The sequence below is a fragment of the Aplidium turbinatum genome, chromosome 1 (assembly GCF_918807975.1).
Source record: "Aplidium turbinatum chromosome 1, kaAplTurb1.1, whole genome shotgun sequence".
NCBI lineage: Eukaryota > Metazoa > Chordata > Ascidiacea > Aplousobranchia > Polyclinidae > Aplidium > Aplidium turbinatum.
Window position 1 is genome coordinate 51,088,288 of NC_137472.1, and position 26,251 is coordinate 51,114,538.

The following is a 26,251-nucleotide window of genomic DNA, read 5'->3' on the forward strand; positions in this document are numbered from 1 at the left end:
GATCATGTAAAGGCATAGATCACGTTTCCTGCAACTTTCCTGAGGGTAGCTTACATAAAAGCGATAAAATTGTCAAATTTTCAACAGTGGACTGTTCAGTAGTTGTACAATGTACCTATGGTACTGTGTTTACGCATAAAGTCATCACTCATCAACAAAAAGGCGCCAGCACATTCAAGGCTACCAGCAAGCACATTCACATTCAAGCACTTTCAAGATGTTCTGTAGTGAACGCTTTCCAACAGTAAAGTAATGGGAGTTCTGTAATGTCCGTGCACGGACATTTTGCAGAAAGGACATTTTGCCGAAAGACATTTTGCCGAAAGGACATTTTGCCGAAAGACATTTTGCCGATGGACAAATTGCCGAAAGGACTAAGGTTGTGAACGATAGACTAAAACACACTGTGGAGAATATCGATACATATAACACAAAAAGGAGTTTCGGCAAAATGTCCATTCAGCAAAATGTCTTTCGGCAAAATGTCCTTTCGGCAAAATGTCTTTCGGCAAAATGTCCTTTCGGCAAAATGTCCGGGTACCGATTTTTGGATGGATTTAAAATAAACACTTTGACTTCTTTTTTTTTTATGAGATCAAAAGGTGACCTAAATTTTCTTCAATGCCCAATATAATCACTTTGGCAAGCTGCTAAGTTTTAATCGTAGATTGGTAGTAGTAGCATAGCCTATAACTTTGCTCACCAAATGTTTCTTTTCAGTTTACTTATCAGTTTCAGTATTTTTGGTCTAAATAACTGGCTATCGTTTTCTCATTTTTTTGTGCTTTTAAAGCTGTAGTAAACAGGCTATGAACAATATTTAACCTACGGTGAAAAAAACGTTTAGAAAGAAATCCAATAAACCTACTTGCAGGTTTGCACGATACTTCTCATTACGTAGCTGAGTGTGACGAGCACTGATGGTCTGACTGAGGTTGACAACTGGTATGAAATGGACTAGCCTACTGAGCTGCTAATATTCTTCTAGTGACGAATCAGAAAAAGTATTTTCGGAAATTTTTATATCGTTTACCTAATTGCACTCCTGTAGTATATGACGTCAGATTCAAATTCAATTTAAAAAAAAACACAGCTCTTCGGAAAATGGTTAATAGGCCTACTGTTGCTGCAGGAAATGCAAGTCATAACTAAACTATGTTAGAAAAAGACGATTCGAATATTGAGTTAGCACTTGGCACTTCACAAGGTGAATGTTTCTTCCAAATTTTTAATATGCTGCTGAAATAGAAGCATAGTATTGGGCCTATTGGCAGCTTGACGCGGAACAGAGTGACATTACGGTACCCGGACATTTTGCCGAAAGACATTTTGCCGAAAGGACATTTTGCCGAAAGACATTTTGCTGAATGGACATTTTGCCGAAACTTCTTTTTGTGTTATATGTATCGATATTCTCCACAGTGTGTTTTAGTCTATCGTTCACAACCTTAGTCCTTTCGGCAATTTGTCCATCGGCAAAATGTCTTTCGGCAAAATGTCCTTTCGGCAAAATGTCCGTGCACGCAAAAATCATAGCAAAGATGATGTACAAGCTTTCACTCTCTCACGTAGTCAAAATGAACTGCCATCGGTAACGTATTTTGCATTGTCCAATCAATCACAGGCAAAGCGAGCACAACAATATAATTGAAAAGTACTTTTCTCAAAACTTCACTGGTGAGAATGCAGTTCACTAGGCCAAGTGCAAATAGAGAAATAGACTAGAAGTGTTTCACAAGTAGACTTACGCAGCAACAACGTAGAAAATAGTAGGCTAACAATACAGTAACATTTTAGCTGTACAACCATTTACAAGCTTAATTTTCATCTGTAGCGGCAATATTGTGTATTGCATTCTGTTGTTCCACTGATGTGTGAGCTATAAGAAACTACTCTGTAGTGTTGCAATAGGCAACATGCTGGTAGCGCTTACAATTATGTAGGCCTGCCAAACAACGACTTCTTCTGCCAGTAAAGCAACTACGAAATCATATTAGTAGCCACTTTGTTTCGTGTTAACCTAACTATTGACTAACCACCCTTAGGCTACAAAATATGTCCATAGTGTGATAGTTGATCACTGAAACAAGTAGCTGAGATGCAAATGTGTTTATACAGCATCAAAAAGAGAATTGCTTAAAATAAATTGCTAAGAATTAACATTTAGTATAGCTTTGGTAGAGAGGTACTTTTTAAAAACCATAGACAGACAATCGATAACAACTTAATAACATTGAATTGCATAATTCAAAATTAATACAGAAATGAAATAACGTTCGAAATTATGTTCGAAAACGTTCGAAATTATGTATCTATTTCATTTCTGTATTAATTTTGAATTATGCAATTCAATGTTATTAAATTAACATTTAGCACAACTTATCTCTCATCTCCTATTTTTTATGATTACTTGCTTTGAAACGCTTCACGTATGTCTCAAGACGATTTCTGTTTTTCTCCTTAATTTCAACAGTTTACATGCTGACCACCATAAATTACGATGATGATAGCGAACTAGAACCCACGTAAATATCTTTATTCTACCATAACATAAAATTATCAACATCAAAATTGGACAAGAGGTATAAAATTATTTATTTTTGGAAAACCAGAGGACATACTATAGTTGCTCGAAAAAGCAGAGAGTATACTGCGTATACCGCCGTATACTCTCGAATACAGCACTGGTGTAGAGTCAACATATTTTTTTACAAATTCAGCACATAGAAACTTGTTGTGTGGCCTTGGCTATATGTTGTTTTGACGTTTCTTTTTCGATATTTGTGGGATACACTTTCAACAGACAGTTATGCAATCTTGTTGTGGTTGGCAGCAGCAAAACGTAGTTTTTAAAGTTTGCACATACAATATGCAGCCAGTTTCAACTGAATGACGTTTGCAAGGTCAAGTTAGAAGGAGAATGATGATGTTTGAATAGTTATAAACGAATGAAATTGAAATTTAACAAAATCATTTTTTGTCGTACCATACCTAGGTGAATGCCCGGTAGTTAAAGATTTGGGTTGAGTAAACAGTAACAAGCAAACCATTCTTTTGCGTCCACTTTCCGGCGTGTTGTGGCTTGTCCATATAACCTCGTGTTTTTTTTAGTTCCAAAGTTTTCTTGCATCAACGGGGTCCCTGACCACCCAGGGGAGTCAGTCCTCCAGAAAAAAACGGATTACGAGGTTATCTCGATGGAATCACGATGTAAGACGCAGGGGACAAGAGGATAAAAGACATGATATGTGACATTTATTCAACGTTGCTTATCCGAAGCTAGCAAATAAAAAAATCCCCACGTGTTGTTTAGCCGGACCATTTTAGTGGAGTTGAAATCAAGACATCTCCTCTGCTTTACTCCCAACTTTGCATAGCAATGTCGACATCCATCGGCAGAAACATCGACACGACGCCATCTACCGGCAGTTTTTTTTGTTAAATTAGTGAAAATGCAAGATTATGTTCCAGCATTGAAAATAATATATTACGCCTTAAAGACCGAATAAGCATTTGACTTGTACATACAGTACATGGTGTTATTCATCTACGGTAGATTTAGATTGTGTTAATTTCAAAAAACACAAACTATTGCAGTTTATCGATAATATGAAAAATTCATGAAGTTTTAGAATCATAAAACTTTCTTTCACAATATGTTGGACTACAATTCTTTCAGGTTGAGGTTTCTTGAGTCACAGCTGGATGATGAATGGCTCTTCCATGTTCAGCACTGAAACCCATTATGAGCTTTCGTTAATTCTTGATACAATTGCTGTTGTGACCATTGCAGATTGATTTTGTCGAGTTGTGATTTGATTCTCTTTACAAATTCGTTTAGTTTCGTTTGAAGCTTTGGTTTCTTGACCTGATTCTTGTGTTGGTTTTTGTTTTTTGTTCTTTATGATGGACATTCTCATTAGAGGCCTTATGAGTAAAGCTGTCTTCAGTGATCTGCATTAAAATTTTAAAAATATATATTAAAATCTTTGTTGATAGATAGTGTTGTATTTCCAGACGTTTAATATAAAATAAACAATAATAATTGTAGCGATAGCCAACCAAGTGGGAAAACCATTTACCTCTTGTTACTTACTGATTCAGTGTATGAAATCAACGCAATATATAGTAAGAAAGAAACGCAAAGCAATCAACTGAGGAACGTGGTACAGAACGCTCAATTGATTACACGCGCAGTGCGGTAGTAATCAATTCCAACGTCTGTACCAGAAAACGCTGAACTGTGATTATGTAGTGACGCTGGTCACGAGTTACATATATTCAACGTAAATAAAATGACGACTATAACACCTCCCCCGATAATTTTTATACACAAAGAAAAATATGAACAAGACACCGAATTAAACAATAACTCTCAAAGTTCGAAACGGGCCGGAGGTCTGCGGCGACGGCTGGACCTTCGTGGGTTGTGTGGCCCGAATTCCGGTACAGTCGGTGTGTCGTCCGAATCCGTTCGAGCTGAGGTGGAGACAGCGGAGGAGTCGACTGTTGGTGCAGGAGTTTCTCCCGGCTCCTGGTCCTCCGATGATGCATAGCGAGGTTGCAGTTGGTCCATATGGCGCCTCCACGTCGGACCATGTGGCAGCAGACGTACCAGGAAGATTCGGCTACCCTGTCGCTTAATCACCTCGGCTGGAACCCAACGAGGATCCTGGCTCCGTCGTGGAGTGAATGATAGCGCGTAACAGGGATCTCCCGGTTTGAAATGTCGTTTTGTAACTTCAGAGGCGTCCGTGTTGTGAGGGTTTTGTCGGGGTACCACTTGAGACGGTGTGGGGAGAAGCGTGTCGATCTTGGTTCGAATCTGACGATTGTTGAGTAATTGGCTTGGAGAGTAGCCACTCGGAGTGGGCGTGCGTCGATACTGCTGTAGGAATTCCAAGACTGCTTGTTTCGGGGGCAGGGAAGATTTGCGAAGTGCTTGCTTGAACGTACGTACGAGGCGCTCCGCCGCTCCATTGGTTTCCGGATGGTAAGGGGCACCCGTGATGTGTACCATACCCCTCTCCTTACAGAAAGTTTGGAATTCTGTGGATTTAAAAGTAGTAGCATTATCGGTAACTACAGTATGGGGATAGCCGAAATGAGCAAAATCTTCTTCTAGCAGGTTGATGGTAGCTGTTGAAGATAAGGAAGTAGTAGCATGAATACAAGGGTATTTAGAAAAAGCATCAATGCTGAGTAACCAATGGTAACCCATGAATTCTACCGCATGATCTATGTGTAAGCGACTCCACGGTGCTTCTGGAGCCGTCCATGATTGGACCTGGGTTTTAGATTGCGGTTGATATTCGCCACAGGTACTGCACTTGTGACAAAGTTCCGCGATGTCTCGATCGATGTTTGGCCAGTAGACGGACGTCCTTGCCAACTGCTTCATTTTCTCAATGCCGAAATGTCCTTCATGAAGCAACTGAAGGACGGAAGGACGAAGTTTGGAAGGGATGACCACTCTGGAACCGTAAAGTAGACATCCGTAACAAGTAGAAAGAGAGTCTGCGTACTTACGGAACGGTTCGACCGGGTCTTGTGGAGAAGACTTGGCCGGCCATCCTTCATGAATGAAACGCATTACCGTGGAAATGATAGGATCTTTAGAAGATTCTTTACGCAGTGAGGCGGCATTTGGGGTCTGGACCTGCAAATCCAAAGCATCGATAGCGCAGACGATATCAATGTCATCCGCACTTTCCTCTTCATCGAAGACTTTATCCCTTCCTGCTGGTAAGCGACTCAAAGCATCAGCGTTTTGATGATCCTTTGTCTTCCTGTACTCAATAGTGTATGTAAATTGCGACAAAAAGAGTGCCCAACGAGCCAAACGATTTGCTGCCAAAGAAGGTGTCGATTTGGTCGGGCCAAAAAGACTAAGCAATGGTTTATGATCTGTGACCAAAATGAATGATCTACCAAAAAGATATTGATAGAATTTCTTTAGCGCAAAAATTATCGACAAAGCCTCTTTCTGAATTTGACTATAGTTTTTCTGAGAGGCTGTTAATACTTTTGAAACGTTTGCTATAGGCCGTTCTGTGCCATCTGGGTAACGGTGAAACAAAGTAGCACCAATGCCCACACTAGAAGCATCACATGCGATACCTACCGGAAGTGACGCATTGAAATGTGTAAGAACCTCATCAGTAGATAGATGATGCTTCAGCTGAGCAAAAGAGTTTTCCTCTTGCTTTCCCCATCTCCAAGGAATGTCCTTTTTCGTGAGATGGTATAGGGGTTCTGCTACAGTAGAAGCGTTCAACGGTAGAAACTTCGAATAAAATTGTAAGGAACCTAAAAACGAACGAAGAGAAGATACGTCAGTGGGGGCAGACATCTCCAGTACGGCGTTTACCTTGGGACCTTTGGAGATGCCCTGCCTGGACAAAATGTGTCCGAGATACTCTACCTGAGGTTGTGCAAACTTACACTTGTCTTTCCTACACCCATGGCCACCTAAAGATACGGCCTGATTTGTCACATTTTGCAGAAATTTCCAGGTTTTTCTAACTTTGGGCTAACGTTCAAATAAATTTTTCTAGAAATTAGATTTTTAAGCTTTTATTATTTTTTTCCCCAGATGACACAATAGGTTTTAACATCTTCACATGTTGAAAAACAAAGAAAAATTGAATTTGAAGATTTTAGTCAGACTGTTAATTTTCAATAACAGTCTGATTTTGCCTTTTTCAACTTACTTTTTCTCATTTGCTACTGCTTCCCCCAAGGCAACAAAAAAGTTTTATGTCATTAGGAAACCGCAAAAAGTAAGAACATCTCAAAACATGTCAGTCAAGCACCAGCAGTAGCTGTAATCAAAATCTGCAAAATGTGACAAATCAGGCCGCATCTCCAGGTGGCCATGCTACACCTCAGGCCTTTTGAATGAAGTCGATCGAGGAGCCGTCTAAGATTCTGGAGATGCTCCTCAGCAGTAGTGCCACTGACAAGAATGTCGTCTAGGTAGACTGCAACCCCTGGAAGGTCGGCTGTAAGGTCGTCCATGATCTTCTGAAAATAACCTGGAGCAGAAGATATGCCAAAAGGTAAAACATTTTGTAAAAGTACGCCACGGTGAGTGCTTAATGCGAGTCGTTTTCGACTGTCAGGACCAAGTCGAATCTGATTGTAGGCATCAGCCAAGTCTATCTTGCTGAAACCGTACCCACCACCCAACTTTTGCATTAAGTCTTCTGGTAAGGGTAACGGGTGACGATGGGTCTCCAGGGAAGGGTTCACCGTGACTGAATAATCGCCACATATGCGTAACTTGGCCTTCGCTTCTGAAGAGTTTGAAGGCTTACGGACTGGAACAACCGGTGTGCCCCAATCGCAAAACTGAACTGGTGTCCATACACCACGTGCAATGCCCGAATTATAGGCTTGTGCTAAGTCCTCCTTTAGCGCGAAAGGTACAGGCCTAGGTTTGAGAAAAACAGGTTTAGCACCAGACTTAAAATCTATGTCTAGTTCATAATATCGTAAGCACCCGAGTTCAGGCTTAAAAACATCTTTGAACTCGTCACATAAGAGGGAGCATGCTTTCTCCAGACTCTTATCAGGCTTGTCGTATGACTGGATACTCTGTAAAGTAGAATAGTTAGACAGAAGGAATTTATCGATAGAAATTCCTAAAGACGAAATTGCATCACGACCTAGCAAGTTCAGTCCTTTGACTGTCGTGACTACAAAAGGAATATTATCTGACCTTCCCGTGGAAGGACAAGTTACCTGGGCCGTGAAAGAACCCGTGATTGGTACTAGATGCTTGGTAGCAGATTGGAACTGCGACACTGGTGCTTGCAATTGAGGTGCGCCTACCCGAGTCCAGACGTCGTTGGAAAGGAAATTCCCATTTGTAGCAGTGTCCAGTTCTAAGTGTGTGGTTACCGAATTAATGGAGATTGGTACTTCCAACTTTGAATTTCGAGGTTTTCTGCAAGAACTAGAAAGCATGTTAATTTCCTCGATACAATTTACCTTAGAAGGTTTGAACTGTCTAGCTTTCTTTCGACAAACACTCTGTAAGTGTCCCGTAATATTGCAGAAATGGCAAGTGGCTTTCTTAAACCTACAGTCATTGGCGTTGTGGTTGGAATTACCACAGCGATAGCATTCTTTATTTTTAGAAGAAAAGAAAGTACCTGTAAGTTGCCTAGTTTTTGGAGGTTTGCTGATGGTCCTTACTTTCGCAACTGGTACTGGTGGAGTGCCGTAAACAGTTTCTTTGGCCACCTTGGCTGCCTCTTCGGTTTCTGATGCAACCTCCACCGCCTCGTTACCTATTGAACAAATAAAACGAGTACGTAAAGCTTCGTCCAATGGATTTGAAATGGACGAGAAGTCACAGGTGGCAGCTGCCTGGCGTATGCGGATGGCTAGTTCTTGAGCTGTTTCACTGGGCTTGCGCTTCATTTCGCTCCAGAAACGGAATCGCTCCCTCACGATGAAGCGTTTTGGGTCGAATTGTTGAGCCATGTAATTTGTAATTTCCGTCATGGTGAGATCGTTGACTTCTTTTGGGTTTGTTTCCTGCGCAGCCAAATTTGTTAACATTTTGTAGATTGTAGGTGATTGATTGGTGAGAAAAACGTGCGGCATTTTGTCTTGTGCGACTGAATGTGCTGCTACAAAGGTGTTAAACCTCTTCCAATAGTCTGCCCACAGTTCAGTGGTGGCATCGAACGTTACGAACTTAGGTAAAGATACCTGTTGTTGTATTGTTGTTGGTTGTGGTCTTGAAGTTTGGGCTCGTATTTCTCGTAGTTGTTCAAGGTGGCGCTTTTCTTGGTTGGCAATTTGATCTTGATGACGTTGTTCTTGTTCTTGGTGACGTTGTTCTTGTTCTCGGTGACGTTCTTCTTGTCTGGCGTTCTTGGTTGGCAATTTGTTGTTGCAGGACTTCGATCAGTTTCTCCATGCTTCTAAAATCCTGTAGAAATTCTGCAAAGATCCTGCCGGCGACGCCAGTTAAATGTCTGTTGTATTTCCAGACGTTTAATATAAAATAAACAATAATAATTGTAGCGATAGCCAACCAAGTGAGAAAACCATTTACCTCTTGTTACTTACTGATTCAGTGTATGAAATCAACGCAATATATAGTAAGAAAGAAACGCAAAACAATCAACTGAGGAACGTGGTACAGAACGCTTAATTGATTACACGCGCAGTGCGGTAGTAATCAATTCCAACGTCTGTACCAGAAAACGCTGAACTGTGATTATGTAGTGACGCTGGTCACGAGTTACATATATTCAACGTAAATAAAATGACGACTATAACAGATAGGCTAGGGGTTTTTCATGTAAAAACGTTAATGTTAAAAACGTTAGTTGTCCATTTTTGGTTTCAAAAATTAAATATCGTGCTATGTATTAATTATAGTTAGTTCAGTGTAGATGTTAAAAAAACACGGTAGGATTATGGAACCAAATCGTAATTTTTAAATTTATTGATCTCCTTTTTTTCTTTTCAGAAACCATGGCCTTTTATGAGCAGTTTTCCGTGTCAGTATTCTAGTCATTTCTGTATTCGAGGTCACATTGTTTGTGTAATTCTCATGAGTAGGGTAGCTATTGATGCTTGCATCTTCAGGCAAATTCAACGTATTCAACACTTATACAGTTAGATGTTAGAAACTGCTTTTAGGAATTTTATAATGCTACTGTTTGGAATTTTTTAATCACCCCGCTAGCTTATACAACAGTTTTGAACAGCGATAAACACCTGAAAATCTCGTTTAGTTTTGAAAAAAAAGTCCGAGTATCTTCTGCAATACTTACATCATTTACCAAAAATTTTCAATCAAATTATGAATATGAACAAAAATACACAACGTTGTTCGTTGGATGAAATTATTCACTTCCAATATATATCTAGATTAGAACACACTCAATTGTATCCGGAAGGCGATGCAATGTGTCACATTGGCTATTACCGTATGGTTTAAGTTTTCATACACTTCTGCTGAGCTAAAAATGTTAATACGCAAATATAACGATCCATACCGGTAACCTAATAATTGCATTATAACTGGTAGTTTTAAGTGAAAATATTTCTCATGCTGCCCTCTGAAATTTCTTTGTGGTTGATGAGTCCCAAGACATTTTTCAGTTGTGCAGGCCTTGTGTAAGGCCTGTACAACGCTTCTCTTAGCATTCTCACGTTATGACAATTATATATTAAACTGATTGTTCGCAAGTCACGCTTGCATTTTAAGGCGTAAAAATTTCGTACACAGTTAAAATAGCAAAAACTTTAGTTAAAAAAAACTCACTTCATCTTTCTCAAAAATCCTGTTCCGAAGAAAGTGTACAAATAAGGATTTAGAGCTGAGTTTAGATAAATCAAGATGTTGGTAACAACAGTAGCAGTCACGCACGAATTTCCCTGGTGTAAAATAAAAAGTAGCCTATGTGTTTAACAAGTTCATATCAACTCTAAGATATTACGTCATGAATTAATACAAAATAACGTTTTTATTTTATTTACAACAACATCACGTTTTCTTCCTGTTAAAAAACACTTTGACTTTATGTTTATTTAGAGATAATACAGCAGAAAGGCAATAAGAAAGTGCCACAGTAAACCAAAAACGCAACATCAAATTAGTGCTCTGAATCCATAAATATATAAATCGAAGTAACATTGCTGGATTTATCACTTAACTCCGAACATTCCTGAAAAAAAAGACTTCAACAAGTATGAAAATAATTTTTGAGTTGAATATGTTGAATCCAGTAACGTGACTTGGCTTTATATGTAGTCCGCATCTCGTCATTTATATCCACTTACATTTTGTGTAGGAATCCCATCAATCTTCGCAAGGTGAACAGCATGGAAAGGGCACCAACAAGCAGCGAAGGTGAACACTAAGGCAGCGCACATGATCGTGATGCGTCTGCGTTCCATATCTGCCCGAGTTTTTGCTTTGTCTGAGTTTGGATTTGCCAGCTTCATCTTAGTGGCGGAAAGTCGAACCAGGATCAGTCCATAACACACACACATCACCTGGAAATTTTTGTTTGTGAAAAGGCACAGTAAATCACTTTTTTATGACATGGTATAGTCCAGGCTGCAACGGTTAGGCTACTACTTTTTCAAGTTACTTGCCAACTAATAAGGTAAGTTTCGGATCAAAAGTGAAACCAAAACTTCCATATCAGTATTTCAGTTTTCTTTCTAATCATCAAAGTAAAACATAATTGTGTCCACTGGACATAGCCATATCATGATGGTGGTCTAGATTCTACAGTAGAAGACGGTAAAAACGACAAACCGCAAATGTTAATTGCGTGCTCAAGAACAAATATCAACGAAGTATAATTGCAACTATATAGTTGAGCTTACCAAGAACGGCAGAAGAAACAATGCGGAAAAATTGAAAACCAGAAATGCTGTCCACCCAGAAGGTCGGTCGAAGTAATGGCATTCAGGTGCAATAAAAGTGATTTCCTCGGATAAAGTTTCAACATTGTCATTTATTGTGAAGGTTTGATTCGCTGGGACTTCATTATCGAGTTGCTTTAAAAGTTCCGTAACGTTTAACTCTTCCCAGCTTCCTTCCATGCCACTTCCAAAGTCAGATCCAAAATCATTCAAGTTGCTGTAATTTAGCATGCTTTGAAGAGATAATATAATAATCGAAAATTCATGAAAAAACTTTTTTGTAACAGAAGATCGTTTGTAAGTAAAATTATTGAAACACTTGATCAATCTGAATAAAAAGTAAATGATATCTATCACCACAAGGCTGAGTACTCGCTATAGTAGCCTACAGGACAGAGAACAATTGCGATTCGCTAAACATAACTGTATAGCTTTCACGCTAGCCATTAGACCATCCCATCAACTATAACAACATCCAATAGATTGAGTTTCGATTTTAGCAGTATGATCGTTGTTTACTTCATAATGTCGATACTATCAACTTGTTTTAGCCTGATGCTGCGAGTTCGCTGTGATAATAGTGAATTGCACTAGCTTTCGGAACAAAGTTCCCTATAGTCATAGCACATGACTAGGCAGGGCCGTTGACAGGATTTCTCGGGCCCGGTACCAATTTATTTTCGGACCCCCCTTCATCGACAATGTTATGAATATAAAGGTTGTGTACAAACTTTTATTGATGTCGTTTAAGCATGGTCATTTAACAAATCTTGCACAATCTTAAAATTTCTTGCACCGCAAAACTTACTATCTCTATCTAGCGGTTGCTTTTTTGAACTTTTATTTGTCCCATGGCGCTATGTCCCATGGCCCATTTGTCCCATGGCTAGAGTATTAGTTTCCGATTCCATTGATGTTTCACTGGTTATTCTAGGCTCACCAGAAGAGAATTTACAGCAAAGTTAGTGCAGACAGTAAGAAAGTTTTCAATTTGATTTGGTAAAGGTGTTTGGGCCTAGGTCAAACATTTGCTGATTGTTGCAATCTGAAAAGCGGTTTTAGTCTAATTTTTTGTGCAGAAATAGGGATAGCAATCTTCTTACCTGTGCCATTTCAGTTTTTGAGTTTGAACAAATATTAGCCTGTTTATTTTGAAATTCGTGTTTCGGGTAATATTCGTGGTTAGGGAAATCACTATACTAGACTAAACTAAATTCTTATTTTACTGTTTGGCGGCTGAAGTGGCTATTTTACCACCAGAAAGCTGAAATGGGCCCGGTACTTTGCCATCTGGCGGCTGAAATGGGTGTTTTAACTTCTGATATTAAGATCTTGATAATATTTGAAGTCGCGGGTTTTTTTTTAATCCAGGCCCCTTAAATATTCCGGGCCCGGGTCCAATAGTTTCACCTAGACCCCCCTGTCAACGCCCCTGCGACTAGGTGTACAATAAAAGATATAAAACCAGTCCTTATCGAAATTCAGCGTAGCAATTCCAAGCTACCGCATTTTAATAACAATTGTTCATATTTGCGTGTTACAATTTTTTTTTACATTTTTGTTGACTTTCTGTTTAGATTCTCAGAAATATACAGTATAGGTTACTCATAAAGAAAAAGTGATTAAAACTTATTTCTTAAGTCTTTTTTTAGAACAAAATTCAGTAAACGTCATATGAATTTCACCTTCATTTTTCAGTTATATTTAATCTTGGTAAAACATATTAGAAATCAAATCATTTTTTCAAGCAAGCAAAAAGTATATTTGGAAAGCAAACAAACACAAATTTCCTCTAGGCCACATACAAGCAAGTTTTAGTTGACATTTCAATACAATCTTCTTGGGATAATTCAAGTTCCAGGCATTCTGTAGTAAAGTTCTGTATTCGAGGAAACACACCCCTAAAAAGCAAATAGGGTGGCAAAGTTTAATAACTTGGAATCAAAACCTTGTGTCACATATTGCAAAATTTTATCATGTTGAATAGAGTTACGGTGAATTATAACTGCGGTGATCTAGTTTTACTCTGTGGAGGTGGGCTACAAAATGTAAGCATATAAAGGTGATGGTACAATCAGAGGTGGGTGTGATATTGATCTTGAAAATGACTTTTATTTGGATGATTTTGATCTAAGATCACTTTTTTAGTAGTATTTTGAAGAACAAGAACATCACAATAACTTTAAAATTGAGGTTTACGTACTAGATAGAGGCATTATTTTAGAACTCGCACTATACAAAATAATTAGTGGCAACTATTAACGTTAAGCCACTGTTACTATGATATGTTTCCAACAAAAGCCGATTTGAACTTTCAATCTGATTTGGTCAGTGTTGCCATTTTAAAATTAAAAAAGTTTTCTGTATTGGTCATAATAATGAAAAAGTCAAGTTCGGTAGCCTATACAGTTTATGTTGACGAATGATCAAAAATGATTCAACTTTGTTTAAAATTCTGTTTTGTGAATTCTAAAACAATGTTTACTTTCTTTGACCCGTTTTTCGATGTTTCAAATGTTTAGAATGGCGGTGCTAAAAAAACTAGACTCTATAGTCCAGGGATCCGCAAATAGTGGGTCTGGGTCGCGAGATCATCCACTGTGGGTTGCAAAACGGTTTAAACTTACTATAAATATAACTTATATGGCAAAAATAAATACAATCATATAATCTTTGATGTGCTGAGTTTCGGACAATTTTGTACAAGAAAATTTATACTTTCGATTGTAGTAGGCTGCAGTAGTCCCTGCTTATTAAGCCCACGGTTATAAAGCCTAGAAGACACCTTGAGCCAGGACATGACAACTCTCTCAGCTTATCTCCAGAGCAGGCGGCTGAAACTCAGCGAAACCAAAACTGTGGCAGCAGCTTTCCACCTACACAATTGGGAAGCTGATCGTGAGCTACATGTTCAGAACAATGGAAAACCTCTGTCCTTCTGCCCGAACCAAAATATCTTGTGATGACACCAGACAGATCGCTTACATACCACCACCATTTGGTGTCACTGCGCAAGAAACTGACATCCGCGCTGCGCTACTCACGCGCCTGGCAGGCTCTAGCTGGAGGGCGAGAGCTGACGCTGGGTAATGGGTATAGCAGCTTTAGCCCTTGTCCACTCTTCAGCAGAGTACTGTGCAGAGTGCACCTGTTTGGTGCTGCAGTGCTCACTGCCACAACATCGACACTGCCATAAACAGAGCCCTGCGTACAGTGACCGGATGCCTGCGTCCCACACCATTGGACAATTTTCTCATTCTTGCTGGCATCCAACCTCCTGAGCTTCGTCACGAAAAAGCCACTCTGTCTCTCGGCCGACGGGCACTGGAGCCTAACCATCTTCTCCACTACAAGATCTCTGCTCCCCTAAACAAGCACCCCCGTCGACTGAAATAAAGACACCCATTCGTGTCAGCCGCTCAACTTCTGATCAACGAAGCTGATGAACAAGACATCTCTGCAACTACTTGGGCGGACTATAAATGGAATTCTGAACGAAAGTCAAGTACCACCAGACTCCACTCGTTCATCTCTGACGCCGACACATACCCCACCGGCCAGACACTACAAAAACTGCCATGGGTGCGCCTCAACCTTCATACGGGCGTCGGACTTTTCCGCTCAACCATGCATCGATGGGGAATGGCCTCCTCCTCCTGTAAATTTGGTGCCGAGGAACAAACCGCAGACCACATCATCAATGACAGTATCATCTTCAAGCGACTTAACGGAGTGGAAGGTCTACGCGTCATAGATCATGAAATCAAAGGCTGGCTGGCGGCTGCTGTCTAGTAACCTTCCAGTGTAGTCCCATAACATCGTGAGACTGGGGTGCTAAAAGAATAGACCCTCTTGTTTAGAGGCTTACACGACGACGACGACGAAGCGCACGGTTAATAGGTCCACCCACTTATTAAGCCCAATTTTGGTTCATTTCGGAATTACTGAAGGTATAGGAGTGGTAGAAAATTGTCCCCCGCTTAATAAGCCCAAAATTGTTTGGTCCCAATGTGGGTTTAATAAGCGGGGACGACCGTATTGGAATTGATATTAAATTGCAAAAGATTTTGCGGAAAATTATATGCTTCTGAAAGGTTTGGGTCGCCAAGATTTCGAACAATTGTTTTTTGGGTCGCGCCAACAAGTATTTGCGGACCCCTGCATTGTCTATAGCCGACATTGGTCATGTAAAGTAGTTTATGCAGCAAATCAACCAGATCAAGAATTGCTTAGGCCCCAGGGGTGACGAACCTTTTTGCGGTTGCGGGCCACTTTGTCAATTACACATGAGTTATCGGGCCACACAACTTTTTAATCGTGACCTATAGACCAGTGGTTTCCAACTCGTTTTTAAATCGATCCATTTAAAAAAAAAAGTTCAGTTCGGTAAAATCTTGCGACCCAAGCAAATTGTCGTAATATTTTAAAAGCCATACAAGATGTGTTGCAAACAAACAACACTACAAAAGCAGTAACTTTTTCCGAAAATAATATGTTTATCAAATCACTAATGAGATAGCTGTGCTGGCTTGCTGTCAGTGAGTTGTTGAAATCGAGGCGTTATTTTGCTTAGGCATAGCACATGTCGGCTTTAACTTCTAGCCGGTTTCGCTGTTCAGTTTTCAATATGCACATGGCGCGAAATCCAATCTCACAAAGCCAAGTTGTTGCAAATGGAATCTGTTTTTGAATCACTAATTGTGAAACTGTGGGATACACTTTGTACAGGGAAGCCCAAAAGTGGATGTTTGCAGAATCTTTGGGGTATTTGTCTTTGTAGGACGCAAAGAAATACAGTTTGCTACATCTGTCGTTATGTCCATACATTGTTCTGCAATATGGATGGAAAGTTAAGGCAGATTTTTTCCAACAAATGGATCAATTATTCAATCATTTTAGTTATTAAGTGTTAGAGATTCTCCATAGTAATGCAAAAACTTTTTGGCAAACTGTTCCAGGTGTCCAATTATGGTTTGCTTAAAATCAACTTCCTTGCCACAAATATATTGCGTTAGCTAAGGAACGATATCGTACTCATCTCTGGTGACAATGAGTTTTTTGTGTTAAGCAGAAACTTTTGGGGCGCGATCAATCACCGTAAAACCGTTGCCTTGCATATATAAATTTAGAGAATTCAGAGAGTCAAATATATCGGCAAGGTAAGCAACTTTTGCCTTGAAATCTTCTTGCAAAAACTTCTCGGCTAATCTCACACAGTTCTGTTGCCTCAGGAAGATAGCAATCTCCTCTCGCAAATTACAAACTCGCTTCAGGACACGACCTCGTGACAACTATCGCACTTCTGTGTGGAACAGCAATGCTTAATAATCAGAATTCACAAGAAGGAAAACAAATGCCGATTTAGTGGACTTGTTTTGATGAAGTTTACACACTTCACATCCTTCAACACTTCGTGCAGCTCTTGATACTGCTTTTTTGCAGCAAAGGCCTCTCTGTGGAGAAAGCAGTAAGTCCATACAGCACTTGGGGCTTTGTTTTTAATGCGTTTTACCACACCAGACTATGTGTGGCTCAACGTATGGAAAACTTTGTCATAGTTTGTCCGACATAGCGTTCGTGACATATAATGCACGTTACAATATACCCCGTAATTTTAATTTATGTTTGAGACAGAAATTTTTTTGTTGGGTTTACATTTAATAATAACAATATAAAAGCGAAAATTGTTAAAACTTCTTGCACTACGATCATGCTACAAAGCTTTCCGATGTCTCGACATGAAACGCATCATGACTTGTGTTTATATTTTCCAGTTTTGTGATCGATCTCTTCACGTTTTAAATTTGTTCATTGTTATTTTTTCGCCCAAGATACAATATGCCTGAAAAACAAGCGACCCAAAAAAATTATCAGGCGACCCAACTTTGGAAACCACTGCATTAGACTAACTTGATCGAAACAAATTTTTATTCAGAGAAGCCTAACATGATATCTAGGCAACAGTTTGTTGAACATCGAACTTTGTTTGCTTGCAAGTCAAGCAAAAACATTATTTCTAAAGCAAAGTTTGATGCAAAACCACCAGGAACCTATCAAGGCGTTGTCAGTTCTAGAATAAAAATTCAAAACCAACCAAACAGATATGAAAGCTGGTGTAACAGCAAAGGAAAGGTGTACGGTACCAGTGAAGGCATGAAACAGCTTTGAGATGTATTTTGTCTTTAATGCATGAGCGATTGTCAAATTGTTTTGCGGGCCGTACAAAATTCTTTGACGGGCCGCAGGTTCGTCACCTCTGGACTCTAAACATTCGAAGAAAAATATGAACGTTACAAAGATGAGCTTCAAAGAGACAAAAGCATAAAAAGAAAAACTGGTGGTAAACTAAGCAAGAAATTTAAACACCTATTTGTATTTGCGTGGTTGCGTATGGGGCATTGTTTTCACTCAAAAATCTTGTTTTAAAAGATGTGCATTTTTCGTTGAGTACAAAGTTTAATGAAAAATATCATAGATACATTTGAGAAGGTGATATAATTGGATTGATGAAAAAAAGGTAAATAAAAGCAAGGATTTTGGTGGAAAATAAAGCACGATCAGACTCACTTGCCTGAAGCAGAAGCAGCAAAAGCAAAACTGATTTGTTTTTTGCAATAAGACTAAACCGAATATCAAAGCTAGCTATTTAAAACTGCGAAGTAGGCCTAATTTGCGATTGTATTTAATTTTGAAAATAAAGTTTGAACTTACGAACAGAGGCAGTTTGGTTCAGTCCCGATGACTACTGTGTACAACATGATAGGAATAGATATAAGTGTACCAAAAATCCACACACAAACTGTGATGATAAACGCACTGTTTTGCTTTCTCAGTTTTTGAAACCTGTCTGAAAAGCTGTGACAAACAGCAATGTAGCGATCGATGCTCATGACCTGGAATACATAAATGTTTGTTTGTCCAAACTGGCATAAACAAATACTTTTCAGCGATATACCAAATTTTAATTTAATAGTAGTTTAGTTTAGCTATTAAACTTTACAAGCACAGCAAAATATGTGTGCAAACACCACAGTGTGTGCTATTATTCCAACCTAAACATACAAACAGCTTTCTAAAAGGAAGGTTTTCATGACATTAGAAAACTTTTGGAATTTTAAATTTTGGAATCAATATTTGAATTTTGACATCAAGAAAACGTTTATTCCGACATGGGCTATTGTATATTTTTTAAACAAATGCAATGGTCCAAGAACAAGAGCTGTTCCAGGGTGCACTTGGTTACGTGTTTCCACAAAAGTCAAGAAAAAACATGCAATTTTAGTTTTTTAGCAAGCATGTCTCGTTTGATTTGCTCGTTGTATGGTAATACTTTAAACCTAACTCGGGTCATAATGGCAAAAATGTTTTAAATTTGCATCAGATGAAAGAAAAAACTTGGCCTTACCCCTCTCAAAAACTACTGAGAAAAAATGCAATATTCTGAAGTAATAGCGTTGTTCACTTAACAAATTTATTTGTCAATCAAATTAACAAACTCCATTGTAGCAATCAAATTATCATTGTCAAATTGTCATAATCATTATCAAATTATCAAAATTACATTGTTATCATCAATCAAATAGCAAACTCCAGTGTTCCAGTATTTCAACATTGGAAGGGGGGGGGGGGAGGGGTATCACGAGTAGGGAAGATTGTACCGCGACGAAAATATTGTGAAAAGCGCGGACAAAATGTTTGTGCTCATTGTGTTGCAAAGTCATAGTGGAGAATAGCACTCGGAAATATTTGAAGTTTTCCAAACAAATTACACATGCAACAATGAACAGGCATTGTGAAGAAGAGAGCGATCTTCCTGGCTATCAGCACAAGGCTGAGCAGTGAGCACTCACTAGTACAGCGAGCAATTGCGATGCGCTAACCATAACGGTGTAGCTTCCACGTTAGCCAACTAGACCATCCAATCAACTATATGTTTCTCGGCAGCCGATTGATCAAGGAAAAAAAAATAGCCCAGCCTCATAAACGAAACACGTTGTCTATCGTTGTAAATTCTTCCTACAATCGGCTGTCGAGAAACATAAACAGACATGCCATGTTTCAATTCATTTGAATTATGCCCACGCTTCCGAATTAACATAAAATTACTCAGAACTTTGTCAAAAAATATTCATTAAAATGTTCTACCGTAATCAATCAAATAGTTTTCAACTAACGTTCAAACCGAATTCTTAATCCAAATGTCTGTACATATTCATTATTCAACTTCGACTTAATGATTATGGCCAAATAGAAAGTGTGCAAGTCACAAAAAAGCATGATAGGGCCACAAAATGCAACAAAAAAAAGTTTGTCAGTTTTTTTCCAGACTCATTTTTGAAATATTTCCTTGTTTGGATGTCGACTTAGACCTTGTCCAATCTCTTAGAACTTTAATTTGTAAAATCTTATGCTGCCACGTTTCGTTTTTTTTTTAAAGATCCGCTATGCCTATTAGTGTAGTTGGGAATCATGCCTGAAGCAAAATACGCAAATCTGACTCTCCGCTTGCAATAGGCTACAACAGGGCTTCCCAAACTTTTTTGCTCGTGACCCCTTTTAATCTCCTAAAAATTTTTGCGACCCCTTACTAGCCTATTAAAATGATGAACAATGCGAAATATACGTTTGTGATATATATTGAAAAACTTAGATCAAACGAAAACCAAAAACAATTTACCGGCACTCAGTTCGGTTTGTTTTTATTTTTTGTTTACTACTGACCATCACAACGAAGCTTACGGGTAACCTACTGGAAACAAAACAAAAAGCAAACACATTTATTCAGTGTGATGGGTGTGACTGCTTTCTGCCACAAAGCAATTGCAGGTCTCAAGGAGGTTTCGATGTTGCTTAGGCTGGAACGGTACGCGAAGTGAGAACATTTTAGACAAATCATTTTGAAATTTTGGTTTCCAGATGTTCAATTTTTTGATGAACGCATCAATTTTAGATTTCAATGCAAAATATTGGTGTTTTCTCTTGGGAGGAACAAATTAAATTCGTTTAGTTTTTCAAGCAAATCTGACATTTGGCATAATTCCAAAATCTAGATGCGAAAATGATGGACCAAGACTGAATTTTATTCTGTTGAAAAAGTCACGATTTCAGTTCTCAACGTGAATTGACTAGCCATTTAAAGCTTTGATTTTTGAAAGCCACCTCACTTCACGATGCAGTAAAAGAGTTTTTAACTCCGATTCCATTTCACCTCATGAACTTTCAAAAATACGTGCAGCCTATTGAGTGCGCGACTCTTAATAAAGTTAATAACTGTCACAGCATCTCGCACAGAAGTGTTAATATGCAGTACCTTGTGCGAATAGGTATAGCCTACTTTCTGCGACTCCTGTAGTTCGTTACGTGACCCTTTGGGGGGTCGCGACCCCAGTTTGGGAAGCCCTGCCTCTAACATTCGAATAAAAAAATTGGTGATTGGTAGATTTTACGGCTTTTGTCTCTCAAACTCAACATATGGTTTCGCCATAACCGCAATCTATCATTTCCTCTTACCATACACAGAGATGAGCGTATTCTTCATGTCCAAGATCAGTTTTATTTTGGAGATCTTGATCTAAAACCACTTTTTTGTGTGATTTTGATCTTGAAAATCAACAAGTTCAAGATTACTTTGAATTTTAAATCAACTTACTAAATAGAGGCATTCTTTCAGAACTCGTACTTTGCTAAATAGTCTAATTAGTCGCAACTACTAACATCAAGTCACTGCTACATGATATATGTGTCTAAAGTTGATTTAAAGTCTCAATCTAGTTTGGTCAGTGTTGACATTTCAAAATTGAAAAGGCCTTCCATGTTAGCAATAGAGATTGTAATCAATAAAAATAAATCTACGTTACTATACGTATACAGTTATGGTGACGTAGGCCTGTGTTAGGAAGTGATTCAATTTTTTTCACTTTCTGTTTTGTAAATTCTAAAACATATTTGCTTTCTTTCACCTAATCTTAGATGCTATATATGTTTCCACGGTTTATAGTAGCAATGTTAAACAACTGGAATCTAGTCGACTTTGGTCATGTAAAATGGCTTATTGCAGCAAATCAATCAGACCAAGAGCTGTTTAGGTGGTGGGCTACTGCTATTTTGCTTTTATCAAATGCTGGCATTTGTACAACAATCTAACTTCACAACGTAATTTATTTAGAGTCAATTTCGCTATAATGGTATAGCACCTTCGGCTAACACATGTGAAAAAGAAAGAAAAATTCAAAAATACTTAAAACGAACAAATAAAGCTAACTCCGATATCAACACGCATAAAATTTCTATTCTCAATGAATGGTTACATAATATTAAAAGCAAAAGCTGTAAGATTAAATCTTAACTTGATGTTCTGCCACGATTTCCAACAATGTACTGGTACAAAAGTCAAGAAATATATGGACAGATCATCCATCAAGTAAATTTTAGCAGTTCAACAAGACTATAAGTGCACTTTGACACAACTACACTACAAGGATCGGAGGTTGCTGGTGACATGGGAGTAACAAAAACGGACTATAAGTGGTCACTCAAATCAATTTTTAAATATTAGTGTAATTGTCTAGGATAAGATGTAAATTTTTTTGCGCTCAGCGGTAGTAAGATTGCTAGATGGGTAAAGGGTGCAATAAATTTTGACATAAACTAATGAAAGTTAAAACTACTTAGTAACAAGAATAAAAGCTTAGAAACTGAACCATTTAAAAATCTGGTAGAAAATGGTGTTCAATAGTGTTGTTTTTAAAAAAATGGAAAGCTTAAAACTAACTGAAAACATTTGATTTTTCAGTATTTTACATTACAGTAAGCTTACATCGACACCAATTTGCATACAAAGCCTTGCTAGCTTTATTTTAATAGGCCTACTTAATTTGCAACAGTAAAGAAATAATTGCTTGATCTTTAGTTTCAGGTCTCATCATGGTCGTTTCAGGTCTCATCATGGTCTCAGAAGGGGGTTAGCAAAAACAGGGTGCAGTGATGCCGGCCTAAACGGCCGAACCAAATTTTAAAAATGATTGTTTTAATTGGCCTTGACAGGTTGAAATTATTGTTAATAATAGGGGCTATAGCCTACACTCAGTGTACAGCCTTAATATGAGGTGCAAAGGGTACTTCTGGACTCGGCATGACATTAGGGGCCTGTAACCTTTCCATGGTTATAGGCAAATTGTTCGTATGCAATTGTTCGTAAGCAATTGTTCGTAAAGCAATTGTTCGTAAACTGTTTTTCGTAAAATGAAATCCGTAAAACAATTCTTCGTAAAGCATTTCTTCGTATACATCAAATTTTAACTGCATGCACGAAAAAATGCTTGAGGAAAAATTGTTTTCGAAGAATTAATTTTACGAACAATTGTTTTACGAACAATTGCTTACGAACAATTGCTTACGAACAATTGTTTTACGAACAATTGCTTACGAACAATTGCTTTACGAACAATTGCTTACGAACAATTTGTCGGACACCCCTTTCCATGGGCCCGGAAACTTTAAGAAACCACAGTGTATTGATCCTGCGGGCCAATGGATCTCATTGGTACCGGCTCAATTCATCTTCTTAACGGCCCTTAGCTATCTTGCTTGTTAACTATTGTTTTTGCTGTTTTTTTGTTCATGAAATTTGAGGCTTGGGTTATTTATAATACGGCGGTGTTGTGTTCGCGTTGCAATCCCACTCAAACTACGACAACAATTGGTAATGGCAACAGTTACTAACTTACTACAATTCTTAGGCGAGCGCTCGAGTAGTTAAAAGTAAAAGTTAGCAATAGCAACTACCTTTAACCAAGTTGCTTATGAGTAAAATATGATTTTTTGCAACCTCATTGATCAAGAACTGCTTTTTGTTTGAAGTAGCCAACACAAAAAGTGATCTTGATAGTGATCTTGATATTCAAGATTACGATCTTGATCTTTAAGATCACATTATTTGGTTGATCTGATCTTGCACTAAAACCAATGATTTTGCTCATCTATCGCCATACATTACGAAAGAAACGTTGGACAACAACTCTGAAAAAAACGTTCTGATATGTAGAAGTTATTTAACCAGAAAAGCTTATTACAGACCTGCTTTGGCGGTGGCCTACTTACCGTAAGAAACAAAATCGAGGCATTGTAATTAACAAAGAGTATTACATTTTTTGCTCTGCACATTCCCATTGAAAAAATCCAACCATCGTTCATTTCTTCGGTGACTTCAAATGGAAGTGTAAGAATGAACAGGGAATCAGCTATAGCAACTTGCAATACGTACCTTAAAAAAAATTCTAGCAGAAGGATTTTCAATGCGCAAACGAAGGAATACCGACAATGCAAACCTATTTTAAATTCCATTTTTAACGTGTTGATCAAACTGTAAATATCACCTCTGGTAGGGCTTCCATGTTGGCGCTTAAACTTGGAGGTTGAATTTAAGCAAATCTGGACAGATTTCAAGTTCAACGCAAGATTCAAAAAAGCGAACATCCAGACATAATTTTGTAACCTTTTTTCCAACGTTTTTAATTTTTTTGTTAGCTTTGACTGATGAATAATTCTCTCTTGTTGCAGACAGAATAGCATTGTTTGGCAGAGAAGTAATTCTGGAATGCCATAGACAGGTGACAGAAAACAACTTAAGCGGGTTAATAGCAGAGTAACATAACAGACAAGCTTTTTTGGCCATGTCATGAGGAAGGAAATTTAGAACACATTGCTTTAGTGGAAAAATCAAACGAAAACCAGCTCGTGGAAAACAGCTTTCTTTCCTCAATAACCTCAAGAATTATCGTCACGTTTTAATCACGAAACATTTTAATACAGAAAAAAATCAGAAATAAAATAATACAGAAAAAAAGAAATAATAATAATAATAAATAATAATAATAATAATAATAATAATAATAATAATAATAATAATAATAATAATAATAATAATAATAATAATAATAATAATAATAATAATAATAATAATAATAATAATAATAATAATAATAATAATAATAATAATAATAATAATAATAATAATAATAATAATAATAATAGAAATAATAATAATAATAATACAGAAATAATACAGAAAAAAATACAGAAATACAGAAAAAAATATCGGGACAAATGGAAAGAACTACACATGAACGCCTAAAGCCTGGAACAGGTATGGTACACAAAAAAGAAAAAGAAAAAGAAGAAGAAGAAAAAGAAGAATAAAAGAAGAGGATTAAATCCAAACGTTTTTTTTTGCAAAACTCTTTGACCTCGCCAGGAAATAACCAAATACATCTACACAAACACTAATAACTGTGAATAATAATAATAATAAATGACTGAGAAATAATTAGGCTACAATATGCAATAAAGCTAAGTACAAACAAAAACTGAAGAAATAGATACCAAAAGTGATAACATTCTGTTACAAAGTTACTGTACTGTAGAGTGTAGACTGTAGTCGCAAGGAAAGATTGCGAGATAGCGTGCGGTAACAATATTAAGAAAATCTGAGGAAACAACTATAAAATCTGAAACAAAAGTAATTTAATATAAGTTCAAGAGAAAAAATGCCCTCCACAGAATAATAATTGTTTGTTGAGCTTGGGGTTGCGTTGTTATTTTATTATGAATCTGTCCAGATTTCCTACAATAAAAGCTAGAGTTTTCATAAACTATTCGGTATTTATATCAACGTACTAAATTTCCATGATAAGTCAACTTCACACTATACACTAGCAATATTTACCAATGAGTCACCGATTCTTTGAACTCTTGCAGCACCAGAACAGTAATAATTACAAAAAGATTAGCTAGGAATCCAAAGCTCAAAATCAGAAGAAAAAACACAATCCGAACAATAGAAATTGTTGATAAGCCTTCTGAAGATTAAACACAAACATTCAGTTGCATAGCCTGTTTGAAAAAACTGGAGTGATAACGTAGACTAGCCTATATGTATCCAGTTTCTTTCAAAAATTATCTCTCGACAGATTAGCCATGGAGATAATTCCATAAACGAAAGCAGGTTATTCATGTGTCCGGTAAACTCTTCTTTATCGTTCGGTAAAAGTTGTTAGTGTAGCTTAAAAGTAGAACAGCCAAGAGGAAGCACACCGAACGTGACGAAACAAATTAATTTACCGGCAACTTGTTTTCTACACAAATTGTAAGGCAAGCAAAAGTGAAAAACTGTTTAAAGTCTTTTTTTGGTTTACGTTTAAAATCTAATTTTCTTTTGAACTAATATAGGTATAGTTTAATCCTAATAATTGTAGTGTTATGGTTGTACCAAGACTGAAGCATGCTTTTTCTTCTGAAGAGGTTTAGCCACTTCCGGTGGAGATATGGGCTACTTAAGCAGAAGGGCAGCTTTCATAAGCAACGCGTTTACATTGAACAATGTATAGCGATATTGCTTTCAATAGCTGCATACGCAAATTATGCCTCATGTAACGGCGTATGCCTATGTAGTGCTCAAAATCTGTAGTCTGTAGAAATAGTGTTCTATATATGATTTAATATTTTAATATCTGTAGAACAAGTTTACACATGTAAATGCTGTAAATGTAGTTAACAAATCTAGTTTAGGCTTTTTTGGTTCAATACATACTTACAACATTCAATGATATAGATTTACCTTCTTCAAAGTGAGAGTCATTAAGTTCATCAAAACGGAATCCCGAACCGAAATTATTATCCATAATTAAAAAAGTTGATTCGACAGAGTTGAAGTATTGGTTTATTTATCTTATTACAGTATTAAATCTCAACAATTACTGTTCAATTTAACAAAACGTTCAATTATTAAACGCAAGCAATGTATATACAATACAAAACAACAGATCATTAAATCATTTCACGTAGTACG

At 37.6% G+C, this 26,251-nt stretch overlaps 1 protein-coding gene across 1 annotated transcript; it reads right to left on the reverse strand.

The window, feature by feature from the left end:
- Positions 1–3,675: 3,675 nt before the first annotated feature.
- Positions 3,676–26,084, reverse strand: LOC145766851 (uncharacterized). The gene is made up of 10 exons (XM_082578555.1): positions 26,021–26,084; positions 25,130–25,262; positions 23,506–23,668; positions 18,118–18,299; positions 11,368–11,623; positions 10,813–11,028; positions 10,295–10,407; positions 5,530–5,753; positions 4,419–5,049; positions 3,676–3,733 (listed from the first exon to the last, which is right to left on the reverse strand). The coding sequence occupies exons 1-10, from the start codon at positions 26,082–26,084 to the stop codon at positions 3,676–3,678; spliced, it is 2,040 nt and encodes a 679-aa protein (XP_082434681.1).
- Between the last annotated feature and the right edge of the window lie 167 nt (positions 26,085–26,251).